Raw genomic sequence first — 26,818 nt, 5'->3', positions numbered from 1 at the left:
TACGCGCGTTTATACGTGATTGAAAAATCACGCGTATACGCACACGAGTTGTCAAAGACCCAGACGGTTGATAATAAGCAGGCCATGTACACAGACACACGCGCACAGGGACGGAGACACCCGGTCGGTCTCTCAAAATGAGGCTAACAACTATTAGATTGTGTATATGCCGTATATAATACGGTTTACGAACACGCATGCACACACACAGACAGACACAAGCAGTGTATTATTAATTTGACATTTATCCGGAAATATTTTCGTGTATGCTGCTTTACAGGCGTGCGATTCGTATATACCAGCCTCGAGCGAGCGAGAGCGTACGATAATGATATTTTAGCTCGAACACGAGCTTTATCAGCAAAGACCGGCGATGAATAAGTATATCTTGTACATACAAAGTGTGTGCATTATGTATATGAACGCGGTTGTGTGTACGTTCAATATTATTTATTCGCGAAGCGCAATGACGAGATATCGTTCATTCGCACGAATTCAATAAGTCTCACTGGCGCCACGCGAGAAAGAGAAAAAAATCAAAAGGCGGTTAAAAATTTACGCCCGATCGGGTAATTCGTATGTAAAAATATGTATTTGTTAAATTGTAACGTTAACTTATTATTAGGAGAAAGAATCATTTTGAATCAAAATATTTTTTTTCTCACTCTGTAATTTCCCCTGTACACCGCGACGACGAAAACAACATGTGCGCTCTGTTATGTACGGTATGAGTGCGTAGATACGGTCTCTTTCCTTTTTGTACGCTTCTCTCTCTCTCTCTTTACCTCTCGTTTCCGAAATAAGCTTTCGCACCCGCGCGATCTCGCCGCGCCTCGGTTAACCCGCCTCTACTCTACGCATATCTCGTGGCATGCGCTTTTGCTGATCGTCTTCGTTTTTGAGCTTTCTTCCTCCTTTGCGCCGCCGAGTTTCTCTCTTTTGGGACACGACCACGACGACGACCGACGACGAGACGCGCGGCGCGTTAGAGAGAGAGAGAGAGAGAGAAGAGCTGCACGTTAGGCTCGCTCACGTATATATATAAAGCGTATGCGTACACAAGTACTAAATAACTGCCTCGAGTTGCACGACACCCATTCACGAATATATGCGTATAAATCGAGCCTATAATGCGCGCAGCAGCAGCGGCGCTCGCTCTTGGCGTCGTCGACTCTCCCCGAGACTGCAGCTTTTATAAAATACACGCGGTCGTATGCAGTGGGCAAAATTTTCGCCCGTTTAGTTTAGTTCTAGATACCGAACCGTGTGTGCTGTGCTGCTGCTGCGGCTCACAGAGCATAGTTGCACACCGCTAGTCGCGCTCCGAATTTTCAGACTTTTGGCAAGCTCCTCCCGCGGGGACCGACGCGACGCGCGCTACGGGATGTGCGTATTAGTACGTGTGCGTCGTGCGTATTTCGGCTAGCTCCGAAAATTTTTGGCTGTTTACGTCGAGGAATCGAGGCTATGCATATACTACGATAATACACACGTACGCCCGCTCATGTTTTCCTACGTAAGAGTCCAAAATGTTCGCGTTCAGGTAAGCCCATCGAGTGTAGCAGCACCATATTTTATCGTATATATATTTTCACTATCTATAATAAAGCGATTAATACGCGCGATCGAGAATTCTCGCCTGCGTCCGCGAGCGCGCGCGTGACGATTACGTAAAAAAGGCCATCTTTTTTGCATTCGAGCGAGACTTTCGAGAAGCTTTTAAAAAACGCGCGCGTCCGAGAGAGAGAAACGCTGTAAGGTGTTATATATCGGCCCGTTGATTATTTTCTCTTAGCCTCGTTCACACCTGTCGGTATGTATATAAAAAAAAAAGTAAGAAAGGAAAAGAAAGAACTCTGGCAGTCGAGATTATACTATATATTATTATGTACGTACGAGAATATACACTCGCGTTGGCCCCGTACGCACAGCAGCGCGATTATTTGTTTAACATTTAAAAGCTTCGTTTACGGTTCCGTCGTCGTCGTCGTCGTCCTCCGCGACGTCCGAGGCTAATGCACAATATAACGCGCGATTTGCCCGTTGCGCTTTGTGCATTACAAATACACACATACACAGCGAAGCTCGCGTACACATAATATATAAGACACACCGTTAATCGGCTTTTATGCATACATATTCTTTCGTCCGAATAATGTGTATCGCGCGCGACGTAAAGCGCACATGGGCTCGCCACCGAACGCGCGCATACAACGAACGATGAATATCGCGCAAAAGTGTGGCGCGCGCGCGACATACCGCGAATACCGCGCAGCGATTGTGTCTTGCTGTCTCCGCGCGAACATTTTTTTATCTTACGCGTGCATGCACGTATAAAGGTATATAATATTATAAGTGCCGAGTACGTTAGATCGTCCGATCGGCGAGGATATTTTTTAAGCTCAAAAATTCCACCTTAAAAATTTCGGATTTATAATTCATTATGTATTATGCGAAGACATTATTTAGACTTATGACAGCATATCCAAATAGCGAAAGTTCGCGATATTCGGTAACTTTATATCCGTATATAATGTTACGCGCGTGGGTAATTAATTTCGACGCCTCGTGCGCGCGGCCTATCTTTCTTTTCTCACCAAAAAAAAAGCGAAAAGCAAAAAAAGGAAAACAAAATCACGCATCGAATAGCTGAGAAGATTATCAATACGATATAAAAAGCGAAATCATTATTAACGAACGTATAATTGAAATTCGATGAAATTTCGTTCCAGATGCAGCGGTAGCAGCGGTAGTCGTCGCAGGCGTAACGGAACGAGCCAACAGCCACAAAAGTTACTACAACAACAGCAGCAACAACAACAGCAACCGAATTCCACAGGCAGTCGGCCGGTCTCGGGCAGCTCGATATGTTCCACATCGAGCAGTGGCAGTGGCAGCACGTCCGCGTCGTCGTCCTCGAGTTGCATCAGCAGCTGCGACAGCGGCCACTACAAAAACAACAACAATAGCCATCATCATCATCATCGGCGCTGCTGCAATCGACAGGGCTCCAATGCCTCGGCCACGAGCAGCACGACGACGACGACGACGACGACGACGGCCGGCGGCGACGGTGCTGGCAGTGGCGTTGGTGGTGCAACGAATCCGTATCTGGCGTCGGTCGAATCCCTCGCCGACACTTGCGCGAGTTCCCAAGGTAAGCGCGTGTGCAGTTTATATGCATTATATATACCTCCTCATTATAATTCTCCGGGGCGGCGGTGGCGACGGTGCGGGAGACTCGACTTTCTCTCTGTCTCTCTCTCTCTCTTTGGGACTCCGACGTCCGATAAGTGGACTCTCGTTACCTTTTTTTTTCCTCTTCTTTCTTTCTCTCCGAGCTCAGAAGAGAGATGCTACGCAGGATATACGCGCGCGCGCGTTGTTGCGAAATAAACGCGGCTATAACGACCGGCGATGATACGCGGCCGGAGTTCTGTGGAGCTGCTGTGCGTTTCATAATATTTGCCTGAGCTGCATTGCGCTTATACACACACACATACACGAATGCACGAATATTTACTCGCCAAAGAGAGATCGAGAGTAAGAGAGATATAGAGTTCATAGAACTCCCAGAGCTTTTCCGAAATTATCGCACATGCATACGCACACGCGCGCGTGGACTTGGAAATGCTGCTGCGCTCGTACACATAGACGCTCGACGAGCGTGCCAAAGATAGCGCGCCCTCGTCGTTGTCGTCGACGTTGTCGTATACGCTATACTTGCAATAAACGCGTATAATCATGCGAACTTGCGCCTCTCGTATAGAGAACCCCGTGAGCGAAGGGAAAATAAGAGAGAGAGAAAATTTTCGTGTATAAATCAAAATAATTAATTTATAACCCTGTGTGTGCTTCTCGAAGCTGCTGCTGCTGCTGCTCTCCGAGCAAATAATCCGAGCCCGAACTATTTCCGTGGCGATAAATCAGCGAATTTTGCCGTATTATATATGCTTGCACACACGCGTATACATACGAGAGACCGACCGACTGGTTAAGCCATGAGAGCTCGGTTGTTGTTGTTTTTTTTTCTTCATTCGGCATTATTATCGGTAAACGCGCGCGATATATTCGCGGGGTTTTTTTTTTAACAATTTTCTGCAGCCGGCATCTCTCCGCGATTGCGATTCGCACATGTACTATATTATACTTTTATGCATACACGCACACACACGCAATTCTGTATCTCCGCGGAGTGGTCGATGCCTTGAAAATTCTCCTCGAAAATGTTGTTTTACATAAAACTCCGCGGCAGCGGCGGGGCCCGCTCACGTGCGACGCGGCCACAGCAGCAGCTTTCACTCTCTTATCTTTAGGAAAACAAGTAGCAGAGAGCTGCTGCGGCCGGTTGGCAACTCGGCCCCTGCTTGAAATATATATTGTTAATGGCAATTCGGAAGCTTCGAGCATGATATTATATTTTGTTAAATAAGTGTCTCTCCCGATATATCGTATGTGTAAGCCCACGATGAAACTTTGATTTCTTTTCATTTTATTCAGGATCCGGTGACAGCGGCTGCGTAACGACGATATCCGAGACCGAGAGCCAGTATCATCATCACCACCACCATCATCATCATCATCATCATCGTCACATGCTGATAAACGGCAGCGGTGGCGACGGCGTTGCCGACAATGATAATAAAAACAACAGCGGTGGCATCAGCGGCAATAACAACAACAACAACAACGACGACAACAGCAACAACGACAAAAGCAGCAGCAGTAGCAGCAGCAGCAGCTTAGCGACGACGAGCCAGCACACGGTAGTCGAGCGCGTGCTCCAGGAGATCGTCAAGACCGAAGCCGATTACGTCGAACATCTGCGACAAGTCATTCAGGTACTGCTGCTACATGTGTATATACTACCTATATATGCCGAGATCGGCTACTGACTCTCGGCTGCTGCCTCTTGGCTACTGACTATCTGCTACTACAACTACTACTTTACTTTTTTTCTTCTTCTTCTTGGCTGTTTTTTTTTTGTTTTGCCTATTTATGCCTCGAGTACCGGTTTTTCGCTACTCGTACGTGCGTATCGCAATGCGTGTATATATAATATACGCAGCGTATACGTGCGTCTGGCACGTTAAGCACAGCCAAGGCACTGGCAGTATTCGCTTTTACGGGCTTTGACGTGAAAAATTTCTATGTATACGCGCGTTTACGTATGCGTAAGCACGATCGAGGCTCATTTTTTCTCTCTCTTTCTCTCTCTTCTTTTTAATCCTTTTTGATTGCATCGATAAATTTATATGTATATTTTTTTGTGCTCTCGCGCACGCAGGGTTACTTGATCATTTGGAGAAACGATTCGATGGCGCTCATAAGCGATCGCGATCTCGACGGGCTGTTCAGCAACATCGAGGACATTTTCGAGTTCAATCGGAGCTTCCTGTCGGCGTTGGGCCAGTGCGGTCTCGATCCGATCGCCGTGGCCAATGCCTTCATCGAGCATAATTCCGGATTCGAGGTGTACACCGAGTACTGCACCAACTATCCCAGGTATGCGCGCGTATTAAAATATATTATATACGGCTTCCCTAGAAATCGATGAAAAAAAACATAATAAATAATTAATTTTATTGGCCGTACTAATATACTTATATCCCTCGATTTTGCAGAACTGTGGAGATACTGACCAAATTGATGGGCCAAGAAGAGACGGCTCGAGCATTTGGGGAGCGACAGGCGGCGCTCGGTCACAGACTGCCTCTGGGGGCTTACCTACTCAAACCGGTGCAACGTATTCTCAAGTATCATCTGCTCTTCGAGGTGACTGATCTCCCACTTCACTTCTTTATTTTTTTTTTTTTTAATCTTTCTTAGTATAGATACTGCCGCGAGTAAAAAATCGATTCGATGACTGCCGCGTATCGTTTTACATTGATACTTTGCGATTATCGTGCGTTCGAAGCCGATAAATATACAGTCGATTTCTAAAAATAATATTTACGTAATGCATGTGATTGATTGACGTCGAATATTGTATTTAGTATGACAAGATTATTAAAGTCGGCGATAAAACGAGCTTCAACAGCATTTAAATCCGGATGATAATTCTCTCATCGTAAATTCAGAAATTATGAACTATTATCTACGTCTAATTTAAATCAATTCGCAACAAATCACTTTCTCGCCGCTCGATATATTAATAATAACTCGTCAACCGTGTAAAACTTTATCTGTAACGACGACGATAAATTTTGCGCAGAATCTGTCGAAGGAATTCGAAGCCGACGAGGACTCGCCCACGCGCACAGCGATCGAGTGCGCCCTGGCGACGATGACCGGCATCGCCCGGCACATCAACGCGATGAAGCGCAAGCACGAGCACGCGGTGCGAGTCCAGGAGATACAGTCGCTGCTGGAGGGCTGGACGGGGCCGGATCTCACTCAGAGCGGCGAGCTCATCGCCGAGGGCAGCTTCCGCTTGAGGGGAGCCAAGGCGCCTCGGCATGCATTTTTGTTCGATAAAATGCTACTCCTCGCCAAAAAGCGAGAGGACGGTCACTTAGTTTATAAAACCCATATTCTGGTAAGTTTGTTTTTTCCCTGAACGAAGAAAGGACTTTGCATCAGAAGCTTTAATTATGGTTTTTTTTTAACTAGTGTTCAAATTTAACGTTAATGGAGAGTATTCCTGGCGAGCCGCTTAGTTTCAATGTGATACCGTTTGACAATTCGCAAATTCAATACACGCTACAGGCACGAAATTTGGAGATAAAACGCGAATGGACCCTGCAGATAAAAAATGTGATTTTAGAAAATTATAGCGCAGTCATACCCTCTCACGCGCGCGAACTCGTCCTACAAATTGGCCAAAAAACCGAGGACGACGCGCTAGTACCAGTGGACCGTAGTTTTATCAAAAAGTCGTGGGAGTACAGTAGTACAAGAAAAGCCGACCGAGATCGACGAAAAACGGATGTTGGTTTCAAGCAGAAGTTGAGGAAAGGACGAAAGAGCGACGTATCGTTAAGCACCGCTGATGTAAGAGATCAAAATATTTTACATAAGCACACAATTTCGTTACGAGCTTTTTTCTTAAGGTGAATTTGATTTTCTTTGCAGAATTCACCTACGTGTTCGCGAAAGAATCAGTCAACTGAATCAATCAGCCAGTATGGTTCCAGGGATAATAATCTTAATAGAAACTCCGAGGCTCGAGCGTCAAAGATAAAGGTTTGTAACGGGCTGGTCTTTTTCATTCTTTACCTGAAATATCGAATTCTTCGGTCTAATGTTTCATGTATATTAAATGATCGCTATAAATTCTTACCTTTTTACTAAATTTTTAACCATATCATTTAGGATCGCTTCACCAACTGGCGAAGAAAATCCGAACCTGGGTTCCAATCTTACATAACTATGCAACCCTCGGATAATGAGGAAGCTGACAATAAAAATTCGTCGACAACAGCAACGGACGATACACCGAGCACGTCGTTGTCACCGGATGCAGCAGAAAATTTGGCAACTTCGACGCCTATCGAAGCAAAAGAAACCAAAGAAGCCGTCCAGTCGCAGTCGGAACCAGCCACGCCACATCCTCAAAGCGACGAGGCTATAGTCGGCTCGATTCTTATGCAGAGCGAAGAATTCCGCCGGCGATTGCGTCAACATCGCCGCTACGAAAGCTCCGACGACGATAACGAAAACGAAAACAGCACTCCAAAGACCAAAGCGCGTTTTAATAAACGAGATCAGTGTTTCGTACGTGCCATCCATGCATACAATCAGAGAAGTTTTCGTTCACAGTACGATAGTTTCAGAAATGTTGATTCGCCCTTACAGAGACAAAATTCCACCCCTATCGTTAAGTCACCCCAGAAAAAAGAGAGGCTAACATCGGATAGTGGATATAAAAAACCAAATTTCGTTACGGAGAGTAAACTGATTAAGACTGCATTGCGAATACGAGAAAGCTGTGATTCCGAAGAGGATGAGGCAGTGGAAAATAAACAGGCGTATGTGAACGAAACATCGGATAAAAACGTTCAACCAAATCATGATGTCCGAACAGGCACGAATGAAAATAAGGTCGAAAATAATGAAAAAGGTAAGCAAACTTTCTCAAAATAGACTAAAATGTGACAATTTGTTTGTATGCGTATATTGTTTGTTTGTATGTTTATATCTGAATGTAATTTTATTACTTTTAGATAATTATGGTAACTACGACAATTTGCAACCGGTATGGCAAAGCTGCCTCGAAAAAGGACCGGAAAACAGCGAAAAAGCTGCTGTTTGGTTAACTAAACTCTGCGTAGGATTACCTGATCAGCCGCAAAAATGTGGATCTTTACCACGAAGTTTTCAAATGACCGATGGCGCTCAGCCACCGCAACAGCAACCAACGAAATCTCGATTTTTGCAGCGTGATGGTAAATCTATGACTGATCGACCATTTACCATTGCTTCGGATAAGCCGGCGGAGATCAATCTTGAAGACATGGAGAGGTACACGACGAACTGTAAGAGTTCCAATAGAATAGCCAAATTTCCATTAACCGGTGCTTCGTCGTCGTCGACCTTCTTCTGCTCTCTAGACGAGTCGTCTTTCGGCGATGCCGATTCGGTTTCGAGAACGAGTTTATCGAATAGTACCTACGTGCATCCTGATCATAAAATTTATCGAGCTAACAATGGCACGACAAATAAAGGTGAGCGATTAGTTCTATGCATAAAAATTTATTTCGTCCAAAAATTTGATATCTAATTTTTTACATTTCATTACAGATACGAGCCCTAGCATCAGTAGTACATATCTCAGCGTATCGAATCTTACTCGTGTGCTCTCAAAAGCAAGTAGTCGTTTGCAGGTGTTAAAATCCAGTCAAAGCTCTGAAACACTCGACTGTTCCGAACAAATTAGTCCTAATCGTAGCTTTCTTTCCAAATTCCATAACAGTAATAGTAATAACAGTAGTAATAGCAATAGTATCAACAATAGTAACAGTAATAATAATGCAAAACAATCGAACAATACTGGCGCATTACCGTATCACAAGCAAGGCAGCTCGACCTTGGGTGCACGAATTGCACAATCCGATTATGCCGATCCTGCAAGCTTACGAAGACCAAAAATAATAGAGCCACCGCCAGTCGAGAGTACAGACGATAGCTTTTATGAGCGCTCGTTCGAAACAATCGAGAATTACGTTGACACCGAAGACGCGTCGAGAGACAGCGCGATTTTTAGCGATAATGACGATATTCTTCACAGCAAAGTGCCACCGCCAGTGCCTAACAAGCGAAAAGTCAAAAGAATTGCTTCCGAGAAACCAGCGGTTACGGAAAAACCTGCCCATTTGAAGTTTAAAACTAAAATAGTCAGGTGTAAAGCTTCTAAAGTCACTAAAGAAGAGAAAGCATTGGAAAAAAATATTAAAAAGGACGATGACGTGTCTGCGGGTCAGAGTCAAATAGGGTGGGTCAAGAAGATGGTTGGACAGTTGCAAAGTCAAATGGATACGTGAGAATGGTTGTTACACCAATGGTGTGAAATACGAGTATGTCACTTGTAATCGAGTAAAACAAATTTTCTCTTCCAGTTATAGATAGAATCAATTTCTGATCGTTACTACCAGTTTGTATGTATTTTTTTCTGTTGTATAAAGCGTAGAAAATAGTTTATATTTTTGAATTCTACATTGTAAAAATGAGAAATGTGCAAGACGTAAAATCAGGAATATATTGATTTTGTTGCAATATAGATAAATGTTAATGCGCTATGAATCAAGAGTCAGATTTAATATAAATAACTTCAGCAAATGATCTACTAAAAGTTCATGTATTAGGCCATATTAAAGATTATTGTATGATTGTTATATATGTGTTATTCTACTAGGCATTGAAATTATGAAAATTCACTGAAAAATTTGCTCATCACTTTTTTACGTGTATTATGACTTGATGTGATTTCACAATTTAAAGCTCGTTTTCAAAATTATTGAGTTGTGTGATCGTGAAAAAGATTAAAGTATTAGTGTTTGCATACTTGAGCGAATGGTATTTGTTTTAGTAAGTTTCCTTCTGCGTGAAGTTGAATTGTAAATTTTTCAATTTCACGCTTAATATTATTTGTAAGTTTATGAATAAATGACTTCATAATTATTTGATTTATGTAATATCGTGTGCCTTGACGATATAATCGTATGAGTAAATATATCAAAGATTTCAACAGAAATCATTGTAACGTGAGTAAGTTTTAATTTATTTTAAAATTCTTCTTATGAAGGTATCGAGTTTCTCGATGACAATCCGAATATATAAACCAAAAAATTATCTATTCACGGTTTCAACTATTATTCTTGTAAAAAGAACACGATTGTGATGTTGTTATTTTAAGTATTGATCAAGAAAAAAGCTTTTTCGTAATCTATAAATTGATACGATTGACAGCTTGTAAATTTCATGGACGAAAATTGTTATTAAAAGTAACTGAGAAATTTATATTATGAGTACAAGTGTGTTGTAGTACACTGAATTAGAGCCAAATATTTATCGATTACATGAGTGTGTTTTACCTATTAATTTGAAGTACAAGTATGAACGTTTGTGCAATAAGCTTTCGTCATAGCAGAAGAATCCCATTCGTAATACTTACACTTGGCATTTTATTAAAGGTTTTGAATTAAAAAAAAGCTTGAGATGAAGATAAGGCTGAACCTAATGCAATTAAATTTCGGATGGTGCAAAAGCATTTGTTAGTTTTTTCCATGAACGACACCCACTATTGTTGGCCATATAACTGTGCGATAAGATATAATGTATTTTTAACCATATCATTTTTTAACTTTAGCTTTCAAGTGCAAAAACATGCTAATTTTTTGAATCCATATATACAATATATGCATATAATTATATATGAATTTTACTGTTATGAATACTGTGTTAAATAGTCTACAAGTGCGTATAAGGGTACAAGTACATTGTGTCTATTACCATGCATTAAATCGTTCAGAAAAAGCATGTCTCATTGTCCATGAAATATAGGTTTTATAAAAGATTGCCATCAGTTTTAAATTTGATTCATGTATACATTTGTCCGTTTATGTAAATTTTTAACGAAGCTCCAGTGTGAGAAAAATACTCGTATCGAGTCATCAAAATACATCTTTATTAAAACTGTTTAAAAAAAGTTTATTTATTCAAATCATGTCTTTTTTACTGATTTCTTCAAAATTTTTATAGTTTAAATTTCAATGCAGGGAAAGTTTACTGAATATATGAAGAGGTAAGGAAAGATAGTGAAAATTAACATGAAGTTTACCGAATGTATTTTATGAAACAAGATTTATTATGATACGTTTTTTTTATTTACAATAAAACAAGCTTGCTAGCCTTGAACAAATGCAAGCATATAAATTGTGATGGATTATTCATCCACGAAAAATTGAACATTTGATCGACTCATACAAAAACACTGTTCATACAAAAAAATCGCGACAATACAATAAATACTGTTCTAAGTGTATACAATAGAGTCGATAATTTCAATAAATATTCAATTAAATTTTAATCTCGGGTAAAAAACATGGTCTTGAAAAAATTACAGTTAACACTTAATTTCAAAGTCAAGAAGTATTATCGATAAAAGATGATAAAAGAAAGTAAATAAAATACAAAACATTACGCTCAGATGGAACATTTTTTTAACTAAAAAGCATTTGCATCACGTTCATTATTCTCATTATATACAATAATATAATCGAGGCCCTTCAACACAAACTTTTTTCCTCATTATGTTTTTGAAATTGATATACGCTTTCTTTTCATAAAATCTAAGTACCTTTCGACTGCACATTTTATATAATTCACCATGTACCTAAACTTTCTCGACCTCATAATTCTTTAATTATCACTTTACATTACATACATTTTATAGAATAAAAGTTCGTTTTATTCTCTCGTTGGTTCCCGTTGTGCATTTTTGTTTCTCTTTTATGTATAATTTATCGCCATTAGTTTAATAACTTTCCATCGGGAAATAGATTCGCCGAGGAACATAGTTTTTACGTCGCTTCGAGATTGTCGAAGAATTGTAATACTTAAAATATCGTTTAATTTCGCCTGGATCGACTTTTTCTACAACCACTGACTAATGAGTACGATTCAATATATTATATGTACTTAAAATAATTTTAATTTAAAAATTTGAATTTATTCTCTTATATCACATAAATACTTTAGAATATATAGAATATATATTTTCTCTCTTTTTTTAATTTCGCTATCTATAGTCAACATTATAATCGTGATGCATATGTAACTAGTCAAAATCTCGTAGACTACTTTTGATTTACGTAACGCTTCAATAATGTTCAAAAAATGTCAATTGGTAAGTTGAGTTTGACTGCAGAAAGATATTCTAACTTGAAAGCGGAACTACGAAGGCGATAAGCTTTCCTTTCAAGACCAAAAATTCTAACGGTTGTTGACAGGTACATACTTTTCTTTTAGATAGCTAAATTGAAAGATTTTCATGATAATTTCGAAATTTAATTTCGTTCCTAGTAATTTTTTTAACCAGCATCTGTTATTACATACATTCTATACAATGCTACGCGATAAGTCTTTTCTAGTTGCATAGGTCCTTTAGTTTTGTAAATATTTAAGCTCACGAACTTTGATAGGTCTGTCGATTATTCTTTTTTGATTTCCTTGTTTTGCTACTATCACTCGTTAACTACACACATTTCTCATCTTTGAACTACATTAGTCGAATTATTTGTGAGTTGCCTTCTTTTATCATAATTGAACATTTACATCGTTTTATTGTCCCATATATTCGCACGTAGCTTAATACATCTTTTTTTCTTGTTTTTTTTACACTGCGCACATACAGACTAAAGAGTCACAAGTTACGTATTGAAACGGATACGATGGTGTTGCTTAGTGGCACTCGTCGTAGATATGTATTCAATTTTTACATACAATTTAAAATGCATTCGATTTGGTAATTCTCCGTTTCAAGGAAGAAATCTTTTTTTACAATAACAAGTTATTACGCGCGCAATCCATCGGTCACTCGAACATTATCGTTGCTTCATCGTCGGCGTAAAACAAATAACTTTTTTTTTCAAGGAATGCAAAAAATGCATAGAATTACCGATGCAATCCTTGAATTGTTATTTATCAAAAGTGAAATTATGAATTCGTCTAAAATATTTTTTTTCACACGGCATTTATTACCGGTCTTTCTCTAAACTCTAGGTATAAGATATTTTAATCGTTTAGTTTTTCAGTCTGCAACATATTGATTGAATAAAAAGTTATATTTATAAAATAAAGTTAATAAAAACTAATAATGATGAAGCTCGCCTGGTAATATAAAAAAAAAAAAGTAATCATATGTATACGATGTACGCAGTGAGCGTTGCTTCAGTAACTCGCTTCGTGCCCAGCGAGTATGTAGAGATCAGCTCCGTCGCTCTCGTTCAGTGTGCCCGCGTGCACTAGATGACTCTCCAGCATGACCACTCTGCGTAAGAGAGAGAAAAAAAAACATCAGTTTTATTGTCGCGCTCGTTACGCAATCGCTCTATACGCATTTATATAGCTTACTTATCGGAACCCAGCAGTTTGTAGGTACGGCTCGGATCGCTGATTTCTTGCGTGACCTCGCCATTCTTGAAACTGCGACCTTGCATACCGTATTTGTGGAAGGCTAATACACTGTCTGGCAAGACAACTGTAAAATTCAAACATTTCGGTTGGTCGTCATTGTAAGAATTCGCATACTTATGAAAATTATATCGATTTTTATTATTGCTTACTTATCGATTCTATCTTGAAATTAAATTGTAACTCTGCTAATTGTTTTTTGCTGATGCGAGGTTTTCCATTAAGATTCACGATCTTTACCCAATCTAAAAATGATCGAAAATTTTAGCACGAATTTTTACGACTCTGCGCATACCTGGTGAAATAAAAAATCATTAAAAAAAAATTCAATGACGACGTGTACTCACTATCGTGACAAACAATAATGGCATCCTTCTCCAGCTGTTGCACACTAACTACTTGAAGATTTTCTCTTCGTGGAATGACTGTGGCTAAAGAAAAATAAACGCACGCATTAAGAAATGACGCAATCGTTTGCATGGTTGAAATAAAAAAAAAATACAACGCGTCCTAGATTTTAGAATAAGAAGCTTCCATTGTATCCTACCTGTGCCGTCGACTTCTTCGAGCTCGTCGCTGTGGAACCAGCTGGCTCCGGAATTCATGTTGATCAGGTCGAGCTTGAGCTTGTTGTTCTGCTGGAAGGTCTGCTTCACGGAGACGCACACCATCGGGTACTCCATCTCGGGCGTGATGATCATCTCGAACACGTTGAGCGGATTCGGCAGCGGGCACTCGAAGTGCTTGAGCAGCATGAACTTGTTGAGCGGATCGTACCACTGCATGAGAAAGATGCCGTTGGGCATGGCGCCGCACAGGTACTTGTAGCCGTTGTAGGGATTGCGGCCGACGCAGCACTTGGTGCAGCCCTTGGTGTCGGGCACCCGCGTCGTCAGGGCGAACTTCCTCGGCACCAGTCGCTCGGGTATCTTGTTCATGTGCAGCGAGAACCTGTGCGTCTGTTTGCTCTGCATCGCCAGCAGGTCGTGCCTGTAGAGCTGGGGCGTCTTGCCCGACAGCGACATCAGCACGTCCTTGATCACGTACATCCAGATCGTTCGCCTCGGGTACAGCTGGTCGATCGCCGTCTCGTGCAGCTCGTTCAGGTTCAGATTGTAGATGCCTTCCTCGGCGGCGATCAGCAGGTGCTGGTCCCTCGTGTCCGGATGAATCCAGCTGGCCGTGCAGTGTATTCGCAGAGGGCAACCGTTGAATACCTGAGAGACGAAAGCGAGTTTTCGTTGTGGAAAATTCGGGAGGAAGTGTGAACAAATGAAGAAACGACACGAACCTTGGAGAAACAAGCTCCCATGTGGACCTTTGGCGTGGGTGGCAATCCGTTGCTTATGGGCCTGGGCGGCGTGTGTCTCTTACGATCCCTGCGTCTTGGTGGCACTGGTGGTGTATCTGACAATAGGTCCGGACCGTCTCCGACTTCGCCATTTTCCGACGTCTCGCTGTCCCCTAGAAAATTAGAGAAAGTTCAGTACATCTGTTCAATTTCGAGCCCATTGCTTCGATCGTCGGCTATCATTTTGTGGACACTTAACGAGAATAAATTAATGCAATAATCGTGAAAATCGTCGTGTCGCATGAAATAAATGACGAATGCGTGTGATTTTTATGTTTTTTTTTCTCTGTATTGTATGAAATGATTAACAAAGTCTACTATTGCAACTTTACTATCCTAAAAGCTAATGAACATCACAGTTAAAATAGAAGTAAAGTGTAAAACAACACCAAAAATCACAAAAAAAGCCAAACGACTCATTTTAATCTCCTATACAGTCACCCGTCAAACTCACCATGCTGTATTGTTAGTATAATATGGTGTTAATCGTAAGCCAAATTAGTCATAAGAAGCTTTAGCCGCAGTGAGATTAATATTGATTAATTAGATTAGACGGAAAACCGTATGCACTTATAAATTACTGTTAACCGAAAAAAAAGACGTCGCCTCGTTGTATCGTGCCGTTGGGATATATAATGTGTCTAAGGATTACGGGGGGTGGGCGGTGTTTTCGGGTACATTTGGTTTTACCATGAGTGTCATTGCGTCTATGGCTATCGGAGAGAGATCGTTGCCTCATTTGTCCCTGAGGCTGCAGATGATTATTTTGCTGGAGTCGCGTCAACGTCGAATTCGAGAACGTCGTCGACAGGTCCTCCATCGAGCTGTGCAAACGATTACGTGGACTGCTTCCATTGTTGTTGTTGACGCTGCTCGACGACGTCGTCGTCGTCGTTGTAGTCGGTGTAGCTGTTGTTGTTGCTGCTGCTGCGACGCCCGAAGAGGCTGTCCAATCCGCGCTTTGTACACCTGCATTTTTCACACTTACTTTCAAAGCCTTACCGATTTTTTCGGCCACGGAGGGTATTTTTTTTTTTTTTTGGTTTGTAATTGCAATTTTTTTGGAACCGTAGAGAATGAAATCATCACCGCGATATACAAAGTAAACGGAGCTACGTGAAAACTTTTATACAGTGGTGTCATGCACTTATATAATTGAGCTACCGAAATATCGAGCAATAATGCTGACATAGCAAAGAATACATTTCCTTGAATGAAAAATACACATACTGTACACTATTGTGCTATAAAAGATCGTTTACTCTTCTATTTTTATCGACTGTTAGACTAAAATTTTCATTTGGCTCGGCAAGTACACCTCAAACCTAATTAATGATGAATTTTCAACGATATATGTACAAGCTATATGCTGATCGAGTAATGATTTTCATGTCGATCAAAACCGCTCTAATGTATCGTAAAAGCATAATAAAGTCAAATAAAAAACGAAAATTAGAACACCCAAGAAAAATCACAAAAAACTTCAAAAGTAACCCAAAAAATATTTACAGAAGCTCATTTACAGTTTTACATTATAAATTTTTTTTTATAATGCAAGCTCTACAGAAAACGGAAAGCAAACAAGTCGGAAATTAAATTACGCACCTCTTAGATTGTCGTAAAAGCTTCGATCGCAGTCGTTGGTAGTCTCTCCTAGTGGCAGCGTAGCTCTGCAAAAGAAAAGGAGCCATCGGTTATAATTTGAATTCCATGGATGGATTCATACAACGACGTACATATTTTTGAACAATGTGGGTGAACGAACTTTTTGATTAAAATTATGATCAGATTAGTTAAGATTGACGATGTGCATTATATATTTGTAAATGAAATGAATGAAATAAAATCAAACTCGAATGGAATTAATCTTAAAACAAGAATACACAACTATGTTTGACGTTACGCATACAAAAAAACGCGTGTGAAATGGATTATTATTATCTACAAAAATGGAAGAATGGAAAAAATCCGTCAAAGTAAACAATCATCATCTCGAGCTTCGTCCGAAAATAAATAATATGTATGTTTTGTTTTGTCGCTATTTTTCATTAATATGACTACTTACTGCAGCGAATACAGCTGGTCGCAATGCCCGGCAATCGCATTTCCCCTGAACACACGAAACACACAGTAAACGCTGTTTACTCTATTTTTTATTTTTTTTTTATATTTGAATTATTTTTCCTCTCAATTTCTGCGGCACAACTTTAGAACTTTGAATATTAAATGAACATAATTATTGTTTGGCTGTTTTTCAATGATTTTCAAGAGAAAATTGGAAGTACAAGGAGCTCATTTCTATGTACATACATATCACATTTAAATTTTACACAAAAATCTTCATTCTCTTTTACGAGGGTAAAGGTGGTACGACAGAGCATCAACATAATTTGTTACTGAATATTTGAAAATTAGTCAATTTCAGAATTCGTTCTTTCGTATTTTTCTAATATTCAATATTACCGGATATCGCGAATTTTAACATATTGTTAAGAGTGGTAAAAGCTACAATTAAAAATTAACATATTTTTCAAATCTATAAGTCAACATATTTGGTCCAATTTAATCATGTCAAAGATAGTATAGAATAGTAATAGTAAGTTTGATTATAAGCAAAGCAGAGGCTTAAGCTTAGTTGAGTAAATCATGCAAATGTGAATGTTATTAAAACAGTGACAATACATTTAATGAAAAAAAAATTGGTGTACGATTTATAACGAAACTAAAACAATTGTTACTGTGGACGAATTGCAATCGGATCGCGAGTTCAAAGCTAGCGAAACATAAATAATTAAATGGCATCTCCATGATAACACAAAACTGGTCGATGGACGCATCATAACTAATATTATACTACAAAATTCATAAGCATAAAAAGCAATGGTGCAGCCGTGTGTGTGGTTTTTTTTTGTAAGTTAGACTTGCGCGCGATTGCGTGTGCGAGGAAAAAGGTTACCTGCCGATACCTTAGCAACAACTCCTCATCAATGTACTGCAATAGACTCCTGTTGGGGTGAAAAAATTTTTAAATAATTACATATCGATTCTAAACAGACAAATTATCAAAAAAATTAATTAATTGTTAAGTGGCCGAACGAGTGATTCGGCCTAAACCAAAAATGATAAAAAATATTAATCGAATTACAAAATAAACAAAATTACGAATCAAATGTAATCAAAAGTCAAATCATCAAGTAGTTATGAACAGCACTCAAAAAAACTTTGTTTCTAAGCTCAAAAAAACTTCGTTTAAAACCAAACGCTATCGTAAATAGGCAGCAGATTAAAAAAGATCAAAGAGTAGAGCAACTCGGCATATTTTTATAGCAATGATAATAATTAGAAAAGTTTATGCAAATTTCGAATGAAGTAGAGATAGAAAGAGCACTGCACTCGTAAAAGAAAATCCATGCCTGAATACCATGCACAGAATAGCAATGGACAAAAGTATCGTCGTTAAATGAGAAAAGTACATCTTTCGATACGTCAAATTCAATGCACACCGCATGTGTTGTATAGGCTTTAAAAACGATTTCTTTGTAGCGTAAAAAAAACTATTCACAAATCCGATCCTTGATACTCATCGAATTTTGTTTCGTTTTAATGTTTGTTAATAATCAAAACCGATCCCTTGTGTCATTGGTTGCCACTTTACCTGAGGCTCATACGCAATAGCTCTTCGCCTGTTTTGCTTCTGTGTTTGAAGTTATTATCAGCATCAAAGCTACAAAAATTTTCAAAGACATTGTTTTTGACTTTAGACCGTCACCATATTTGAACAGTTAACGCTTAAAACAGTAGTTTGTTTGTTTATTTGTTTTATGAATAATTGGCAAATCTTAGATATCTTTGAGTCGAGTGACGCGTAATAAGCGAGGTACGTAAGAATGATAAAATCATCTGCATTGCAACTACTATAGACGTATGAATGAAGGCTTGTGAAAGAATGACTATAAAATTAAACATTCAAAGCCTGTTAGCCCTTTCTGAAGTATTAATGCAATTTTGCCAATCCCATTTGATTTGCGGTAGATTTACTTTGATTAATTGTAAAAAATGCACTTACTTCTCTTGTCCATCTTCAAAAACAGATCCTAGCCTGTCTGGATGGACATCACAGTTGTGAGCAGTCTATTAACAAATAGAAAATGGATTTTTTAGACTAGATCATCTATTTTTATAAAATTAATAAACTGTATTAATACCTTAACATTATTCATAATGTCTACAATATCCCAAGCTGGATTATTATCTACTGAAGGCGACTTTTTATCCCTTTGTAAAGTTCCATCTTGTGATAAATTAAATTGATCTGTATGAAAAAATATACTCATGAGTTACTCATAAATTTTTCGTTTTTGCCAGTGAAAAAAAAAACAAGACTTACCCTCACTGTCTAAATCTGAAACAGGGCTCTTTGGTCTTGGTTTAGCTGTTAGTCTAGATGCAATGCGCTGGGGTACATTTGGTACTGCACCATCTTCATCTGGTTCTAACTCGTTAAACATATGGCTTGGATTAGACACTTTTTGTAACAATTCCAAGGCAAGGCGCCTACTCATATCACTTTGGAAGAATGAATGTTGCAAAAGTTTTTCTGCTGTAGGCCTCTTTTTGGGATTTTTTGTGAGAGCAACTTTGACAAAGTTATGGAATGTTGGACTCCATTTATCTTTGTCCTTCAGCGTTGGTGGTTTGAAGCCAGATTTTGACATTAAAAATAGTGCCCTCATAGGATGCAAATCAAACATAGGAGGCTGTAATTCTGCTAATTCAATTGCTGTAATACCAATAGCCCATATATCACATAGTTGATTGTATCCTCCTTTTCTTTCAACAGCTGCCACCTGTAATTATGCATGAAATCATATTCAGATAAAGAAAACAAAAGAATGATTTTGACACTGAACTTTGAACAATAAACAATGAATGTTATAAATACCTCTGGGGCCATCCAGTAAGGAGTGCCAATAAAGCTTTTTCTCTTATTTATTGTAGCTGTTATCTGAGCAGAAACACCAAAGTCGGCAAGTTTCACATCACCAGATTCAGTTAATAAAATATTGGCTCCTTTAATGTCTCTGTGCATTTTTCCCATACCATGCAGGTACGCCAAACCAAGTAGAGTTTCTCTACACATGTATGCTATTTGGATTTCTGTTAAAGGACCAGTAACTGCAATGAAAATAATAGTTGTCATTTTTGTTCTACAATATATTATTACACTGTCAAATAATATTAATTGGTCACACATACTGTGATAGATGTCTTGTAGAGATCCTCCGCCACAGTACTCCATACAAATCCATAATTTATCCCTTCTCAAATAACTACCAAAGTAGGCAATGATATTTGGGTGTCTACAGTCTTTCATCATGAGAATTTCTTGTTGTATTACAGCAAAGTCATCACCTGGTTGACAAAGAAAAGAATTAAAATAAGTAAAAGAATGTCTGAATATAGAGTATACGGATAATGGGATAATTTTTTACAGCTGAATACGCTTCTTACCAGGCTCAAGTTTAATGACCTTGATTGCAGCTAAATCACTCATGGAGAGCCTCTTGGCCTGGGAACAAAGTTAAAGAAGAACAATTAGCTTTAACCTCCTTTACTTGCACTCTAAATAAGAACAAAGCAGACGTATGAACTTCGGATGTGTCTTAGTTCACAGTGCAAAGTAATCACTTTCTGCAGCAAGAAAGAGGAGAAGAAGAGAGAAGAGAGAAGAGAAAAAAAAGGAGTCAAGTGTGTCCCACAGCTTAATACCCAATGAAAGCAAATTATCAGACGCAAAATGGGCTTAATCAATTGGTAAACGCATAACTGTATGAGAGCGCGACTCGAAATAACAACATTTACGGCTGGCAAAATGTTTTGGAGCCACGAAAATTTTTTTTTATTATCCATGTTATAACATCCATCTGGCATCGTCGTGGCTCGCGCAAAAAGTAAACAAATAAACATTCGCGACGACGGGGGGTTGATCGAATCGGAGCACTCAATAAAAGAGGCATTTAATTCTCTCTCTCTCGAGAGAGAGTTTTCTTGCACACAAAGTGGGTTGCAAAAACAAATATTTCTCAGATGGACGTAGCCATCGGAGAAAATCACACACTCACTTTGTAGACATCGCCGTAAGTGCCACTGCCGATCCTCTGGATGAGCTCGTACTCGTCCTGAGGATTGCGCCTGCTAATGTCACTGGACAAGGCATTGGCATTTAAAGCTGCTGCAGCTGCAGCTGCTCCCGCTGCTGCCGCGGCCATGCTCGCGCCTCTTCTTCTTGCAGTATCTTGGAATATTTATAATCTGTCTCTCGTTGCGGGGTTATTCTCTGGCTGCTGCTGCCGTCGTGTGTCCCTTTGCACACGAGCACAGAAAAACACACACGCACGCACGCACACGCACTATAACAGAGGCACAGAGTAGTTGGCACACGACACTTTGGGATGTGGTATGTGTGTATATATGATTCCGCAGATAAAACAAAGCCACGAGACGACTATTTTCTTCTTCTTATTCTTCCTCTTGTCCGTCTCTTGTGCCTCGTCGCTACTGCACACACGACGATCCGCTGCACTGTACTGCAGCACACACGACGACGACGACGAGTCGACGACGGCTATATGGTACTGTAACGCGTGCTGTACATGTACTGATCTGCTACATATATATCGCGCGACTGCTGCTGCTGCACTGACTCGTATTGTAGCACTTTGTATATTTACGTATAACACGTACTGTATGGACGATACACCACATGAGTCGCGAACGCCTCGCGAGAGGATAGGTTCTCTTTCGGAGCAGTGCTTGGAGAGATACTATGTATCATAGAAAAAAAAAGGAAAAAAAAATAATAGGAAAAAAAGAGAGCGATTGTGTGCGCGTGTGTGCCTCGCGAATCGCTCGCACGTACTTTTTTGTCCCCTCTTCTGCTCTCTCTCTCGCGACGACACTTTTTTTTCTTTTCTTGTGCTTGCTTTTTTTCTTATTATCTACTGTTTGCTCTGATTACGATTTGTCGACGCTTAATAACGTCGTCGTCGTCGGCGTAAGCCGCTGCTTCTTGTCTGCTGTTCCGCTGCCGTTGTTACCACCACCGCTGATGTATAATAATTTCGACGACGACGTGCAGCACTGCTCGACGTCGATCGCAGCGACGATAATTGAGATTTCGCGATCGCTACGATAAACGTCGATTATCGCCATATTATAAAATTGCGCGCGGGCGGGCTCGTAGCGTTATATCGTCATTTCATTATGTTTTTTCGCGAGCATCGGCAGCGTGAAAAGATATTGTCACGAGGAGAGAGGAGGCACTGTTATACACAACTCCAACTTTTTTGCGATCATCAACTTCGGAGTCGGTTATTGTCTCGCTCGAATCCGCAATCGCGCGCGTCGAGTCTATAATAAGTCGCTCCGCTCTTGGAAGGAGAGAGACACGCACAAACTCGTTCATTCAACCGCGACTCGTGCTCGTATATACGCCGACTGCTGCTGCTGCTGCTGCTGAAGAGCTATACCAATGTAACGCAGCTGCCTCTCTGACACGCTTCGTATATCATGCCATGCAGCTACACAACAACAACATAATACGTCGTCGTTGCGGCGTAGCAGCAGCACTCGAGAAGTGCATATCAGCAGTAGCCGCGCGACGAGTCGAGAGGGAGAATTTTATTATGCTATACTACTATATATCGTTGTAATGTTCATATGTGCACCGAGCTCAAGTGTCTCTCTCTCTCTGATGCCACACACAATAGCCACGCGCACACTGCTATATACGCGATGCACCGCTCCAAAGAGCGACAGAGAATGAGAGTCAGAGAGAGAGAAAAAAATCCGCAAGAGCTCAGTCTGAGCGACTCTGCAGCACACGAACGGCGTATAGGAGACAGAGAGAGAAGAGCAGAGGATGTAATAACGTATTATATTTTGTAGGCGAAAAGACGTACGACGACGATCGTCGTCGAGACTCGCGCGATCGCCGTTGCGGCAGCCGCAGTATACGCACGTCGCAGCAGCAGCAGATGCACTTGGCACACTGCACCGCTCGCAAACTGCACGCCTCGGCGGCCTCTGCTCTCGGCCCTAATACGCGCGCCTGTATAGCACTCTATACACTATACATATTACTATATAGGTTCTCCAGCCGCGCGCGCGAATTCGCTGCTGCGCCTATATGCAGTTTTTTCGTCGTTGTTGTTGTTATTATTGCAGTGACAGATGCGGCGCTGTATATACGAGTCGGACGGAGACGGAGAAAATACGCGAGAAGTTGCTTGATAATCGATAGCAGCGGTGCGTTCTGCAGCGGTGACTTTAATAAAACGGAGCTCCGCAGCGCGCGCGCGGCGTACATATATAGGATAACGCAAGGAAATATATACTGGTATTAGGCGGAGTGTATAGTTCGGCCAACTTCGCGCGAGTTTTTTAGAGTATATATACATCGTCGTCGAAATACAGGGGCCCGCCGCACACATTTACAAACAGCCACCCACACGAACGCGTCGCAGGCAGCATATGGCTGTATATGTATATACAGCAGTACGTAATTCGTGTGCAGTTGCGTACGCTATACCACCATACTCTGCTGCAGCTGCGGTGCGCGGGTAGTAGTAGTAGTAGTAGTAGTAGTAGTAGTAGCAGCAGTGCAGCAGTGACTCTGACTGCCAGAATACGCGCAGCGAGCGAGAGAGAGATACACACATATCGATAGCATAAGAAGCAGCAGCAGCAGCAAACGCGGCTCCGTGTATTCTTGCTCGGTCGCGTATCATCGTCGCTACTACTACACTACTATAATACATGGCTCTCGACTCGACTCGGTGCTGCAGTAGTGATCTTCGCGAGTGAATTCGTTCTCTGTGCGCGTGTATTCTCGAATTCGGCTCGTGTGTTTATACACGCTCGTGTTAAACGGCGACCTCGCCGAGGAGGAGCCGCAGCAGCAGCAATTTCTTGTTGGTAAACAATGGCAAACGATGCATTGCGAAACCTAACCCATCAAGTAAGCCCCCTCGCTTTATACTCTGACATGATCTGTAGTAGTACATATATATAATACGTGTTATATATAGTTTACGCACGCACACACGAGCGCGGTCGAAAAACGGAGCTCCTGCTACTGCTATCTCTGCTCGCGTATATATACGATACAGAGCGCCCCGTGTGTTTTTGTTTATTCATCGCACTCTACCTTCTAGCTCTAACGATTTCTCCTTTTTCTTTTTGCGTGTCTTGCAGAAGCCGAGCGACAATTGAGAGGCCCGACTGCAGCCGCATGATATGGGTAACAAAGCTTGGATCGACGAAGCCAACAAGTTTCCAGTGAGTATACGATGCAGCACGAAATAAGTAATTCGGTAGGCCAATGATGGAGACTCTCGTATCTACTGTGAAGTGTATACAGCAGTTCTCTCTCTTGCGCGCGATACCATAATGTAACCATCGAAATAACGTCCGATCATATGTTTTCTGTGTTACACAGTCGAGAAAGAGGCTTCACACCTGGATACACAGGCCGAAGAAGTCGTGATACAGGATCGTCGTCGTCGAGAGGATATCGTTAGACAATTCAGCAGGAGGATATCAGCTTGTTGTCGTTGTTGTTGTTGTTGTTGTTGTTGGGGCCTGTCTGCTGCTACTGCTACGAGTGTGCGTGCATAAATTAGCACACGATACCCACATAAACGCAGAAAGAGAGAGAAAGAGAGAGACTACGTAATTGAGGAGCCGACTCCACCACCAGTGATATAGCAACGGCCGAACCTCCCCTTGGCAACAAAACGTAACTACACACATACACACCTACACGGGGCACTGTGCAAGTCAACGTACACGCGTATATATTTACGTGTATACCAACAGAAAAAGTAAAGAGACAGAGAAAGTACGAAGAATAAGAAGAAGAAAGTCGTTATACGTCGTTCGCGCGATTGTAATGAACTGAACGAAGAGAGAGAGAGAGTAAAAAACAAAGCGCGAAATTGTAAGCGACGCGCGTGTTTGTGTTCTGTGTTTTTTTCTGTGTACATATTATTATATAGTAGTAATAAGTGTATGTTTTGTGCATGTGCGGATTGTCGATCTGCCGATGTACATAAATTGTCGATCGCAATCGTACCGGCAGCCCAACGATAATCGTAAAGCGCGTACATGGAGGCGTTCGAGAACACGCTGAGATTTTCCGCTATACTGGTGAACAATCTCCAGAGGTCGCACGGCCATCACCATGTCGCGGTCGCCGATCATCACATCAGCATCGGCCAGAACGGCATCAACATCGCCGGTGTCGGCATCGGCGGCGGCGGCGGAGGTGGAGGCGGAGGCGCTGGCGGCGGTGCTAACGCCGGTCCAGGAGGTCTGGCCTCACAGTACGGCGCCTCGGCCGTCGACCGCTCCAAGCTGCACGAGTGCGACGTCTGCCGCAAGACCTTCAGCCGCAAGGGCAATCTGAAGCAGCACGTGGACGCGATACACAGGCGCATCAAGTCGCACGAGTGCGACGTCTGTCGCAAGGTCTTCAGCCGCAAGAGCTACCTGAAGCAGCACGTGAAAATCGTGCACGCGGACATACGCGAGCACGAGTGCTACCTCTGCCACAAGATATTCAGCCGCAAGAGCTACCTCGACCAGCACGTCAAGATCATACACGAGGGCATCAGGGAGTTCGAGTGCGACGTGTGCTTCAAGCGCTTCGGCCAGAAGCGACAGCTCAAGCGCCACTACGACGTCATTCATCGGGGCATCAAGAGCCACGAGTTCAGGCGGAAAAAGACTTGAGGCTCGCTGCTCGGGTGTGCCGGTGTTTCTTGTAAAGTATATCGATAATTTTTAATTATTAAAAAAAGGAGAATAAAAGTTAACTCTGATACGATTGTGATGAATCAATGAAGAATGTAACGATTATATTATATATATTATATATATTTGCTCGACAGAAAATGAAACAAAACAAATCAATTCATAGATATATTTGTATATCTTTAAATCTAGCCTCCGGGCCGCTCGATGCTGAGCTTTCCGAGGGGCTAGGCTAAAGCTGAGCGTGTAAAATTACGAAGAGAATGGGAAAAAACTTGCATAAACTTTCAGCCTGTATAATTGAGAAAATAAAGGAAAAAAAAATCGGATGAACGAGAAAAAAATTTCAAGTTGAGAAAAAAAAAGAGAAAACTTTATTTATTATGTTTGTAACTGATCTGAAAGCTTTTGAAAGTTATATTTAGATGTTAGGGCATAGTTGTAATTGCAACAAAAGAAAAATAAAAATAAAAAAACTTTTCAGCAAGAGAAAACTACCACACGCTGTAACTGAAGAGTATCAATAATCATTTATGTACGAAACTAGCGCATAATTTCTTTTCAAGTTGAACAGAAAAAAAAAACAGAAAAAAAAGAAGCAAAAAAAAAACGTTTCATTTGAACTTGAATAAAGGTAAAACTTTGTATGAAAGTTTTTAACTTTGAAAAAATATAGTGCAAAATATCTTTTTCTTTCAAAAAAAAAAATTTCCCACCAGAAAACCCGCACCGATTGTTCGAAGCTACATATAAAGTGTGCATTATAACATTTTCCATGTCTGCAGCGCTACCGCATCAAACGCGTTACGCGGTACTCTATACTCTCTAGCAGACGAAGATAAAGAAGAAGAGGAAGTGGTGGAGGAGGAGGAGGAATGAGAATCCGAGTGAAATGTGTCGCGTGTTGCCTCGGTTCGATATGGCTTTTTTAAAATTTACGCGGGAATCGATACATTTTCTGTTTTTCTTATTTATTTTTTCTTTGCGCGTCTATTTCCGTATACGTACGGACAGCTGTCG

The 26,818-nt window shown here is 40.9% G+C and overlaps 3 protein-coding genes across 9 annotated transcripts in view; 2 read left to right on the top strand and 1 right to left on the bottom strand.

The window, feature by feature from the left end:
• The window catches only part of LOC106655658 (histone-lysine N-methyltransferase, H3 lysine-79 specific-like), a 62,225-nt gene extending 51,079 nt beyond the window's left edge, over window positions 1-11,146 (top strand). For 2 of the 3 annotated variants that reach the window (XM_014376161.2, XM_014376163.2), the window contains exons 3-12: window positions 2,733-3,157; window positions 4,501-4,841; window positions 5,288-5,505; window positions 5,625-5,775; window positions 6,215-6,538; window positions 6,613-6,993; window positions 7,075-7,185; window positions 7,315-8,062; window positions 8,166-8,666; window positions 8,743-11,146. In XM_014376161.2, the coding sequence (XP_014231647.1) occupies window positions 2,733-3,157; window positions 4,501-4,841; window positions 5,288-5,505; window positions 5,625-5,775; window positions 6,215-6,538; window positions 6,613-6,993; window positions 7,075-7,185; window positions 7,315-8,062; window positions 8,166-8,666; window positions 8,743-9,482 (3,940 nt within the window). In that variant the 3' untranslated portion in view covers window positions 9,483-11,146. The remainder of the gene's footprint in view (window positions 1-2,732; window positions 3,158-4,500; window positions 4,842-5,287; window positions 5,506-5,624; window positions 5,776-6,214; window positions 6,539-6,612; window positions 6,994-7,074; window positions 7,186-7,314; window positions 8,063-8,165; window positions 8,667-8,742) is intronic. The other variant, XM_014376162.2, reaches the window with a different exon arrangement.
• Window positions 11,147-12,224: 1,078 nt separating this feature from the next.
• On the bottom strand, window positions 12,225-22,584 carry LOC106655662 (mitogen-activated protein kinase kinase kinase kinase 5). Of its 5 annotated transcripts, XM_014376168.2 has the most exons (17): window positions 21,106-22,584; window positions 20,495-20,552; window positions 20,240-20,395; window positions 19,926-20,158; window positions 19,371-19,830; window positions 19,189-19,295; window positions 19,050-19,114; window positions 17,950-17,988; window positions 17,049-17,093; window positions 16,589-16,653; window positions 15,674-15,952; window positions 14,924-15,096; window positions 14,180-14,849; window positions 13,980-14,063; window positions 13,785-13,877; window positions 13,573-13,699; window positions 12,225-13,489 (listed from the first exon to the last, which is right to left on the bottom strand). In XM_014376168.2, the coding sequence occupies exons 1-17, from the start codon at window positions 21,250-21,252 to the stop codon at window positions 13,390-13,392; spliced, it is 2,901 nt and encodes a 966-aa protein (XP_014231654.1). In that variant the 5' UTR covers window positions 21,253-22,584; the 3' UTR covers window positions 12,225-13,389. The 5 variants fall into 5 exon arrangements, with proteins under 5 accessions (XP_014231654.1, XP_014231657.1, XP_014231655.1 ...); XM_014376171.2 differs by lacking the exon at window positions 15,674-15,952 and having other exon boundaries at window positions 21,106-22,583; XM_014376169.2 differs by lacking the exon at window positions 17,049-17,093 and having other exon boundaries at window positions 21,106-22,583.
• Window positions 22,585-23,404: 820 nt separating this feature from the next.
• Window positions 23,405-26,469, top strand: LOC106655630 (tissue-resident T-cell transcription regulator protein ZNF683-like). Its single transcript, XM_014376126.2, has 3 exons — window positions 23,405-24,002; window positions 24,239-24,322; window positions 24,483-26,469. Exon 3 carries the CDS (start codon window positions 25,151-25,153, stop codon window positions 25,775-25,777), a length of 627 nt encoding a protein of 208 aa, XP_014231612.1. The 5' UTR covers window positions 23,405-24,002; window positions 24,239-24,322; window positions 24,483-25,150; the 3' UTR covers window positions 25,778-26,469.
• Window positions 26,470-26,818: the final 349 nt, after the last annotated feature.

Source organism: Trichogramma pretiosum, unplaced genomic scaffold (assembly GCF_000599845.2).
Source record: "Trichogramma pretiosum strain Unisexual culture from Peru unplaced genomic scaffold, Tpre_2.0 scaffold96, whole genome shotgun sequence".
Lineage (NCBI taxonomy): Eukaryota > Metazoa > Arthropoda > Insecta > Hymenoptera > Trichogrammatidae > Trichogramma > Trichogramma pretiosum.
The sequence above is the reverse complement of the archived record's forward strand: the minus strand, read 5'-3'. Positions and strand labels throughout refer to the sequence as shown.

Coding starts and splice junctions, on each gene's coding strand:
- LOC106655662 (XM_014376168.2), bottom strand. CDS start 21,252: ATGGCCGCGGCAGCAGCGGGAGCAGCTGCAGCTGCAGCAGCTTTAAAT. Junction 15,953..16,588: donor CTTTTACGACAATCTAAGAG/GTGCGTAATTTA, acceptor TGAAAAATGCAG/GTGTACAAAGCGCGGATTGG. Junction 13,700..13,784: donor TTTCAAGATAGAATCGATAA/GTAAGCAATAAT, acceptor TGAATTTTACAG/TTGTCTTGCCAGACAGTGTA.
- LOC106655630 (XM_014376126.2), top strand. CDS start 25,151: ATGGAGGCGTTCGAGAACACGCTGAGATTTTCCGCTATACTGGTGAAC.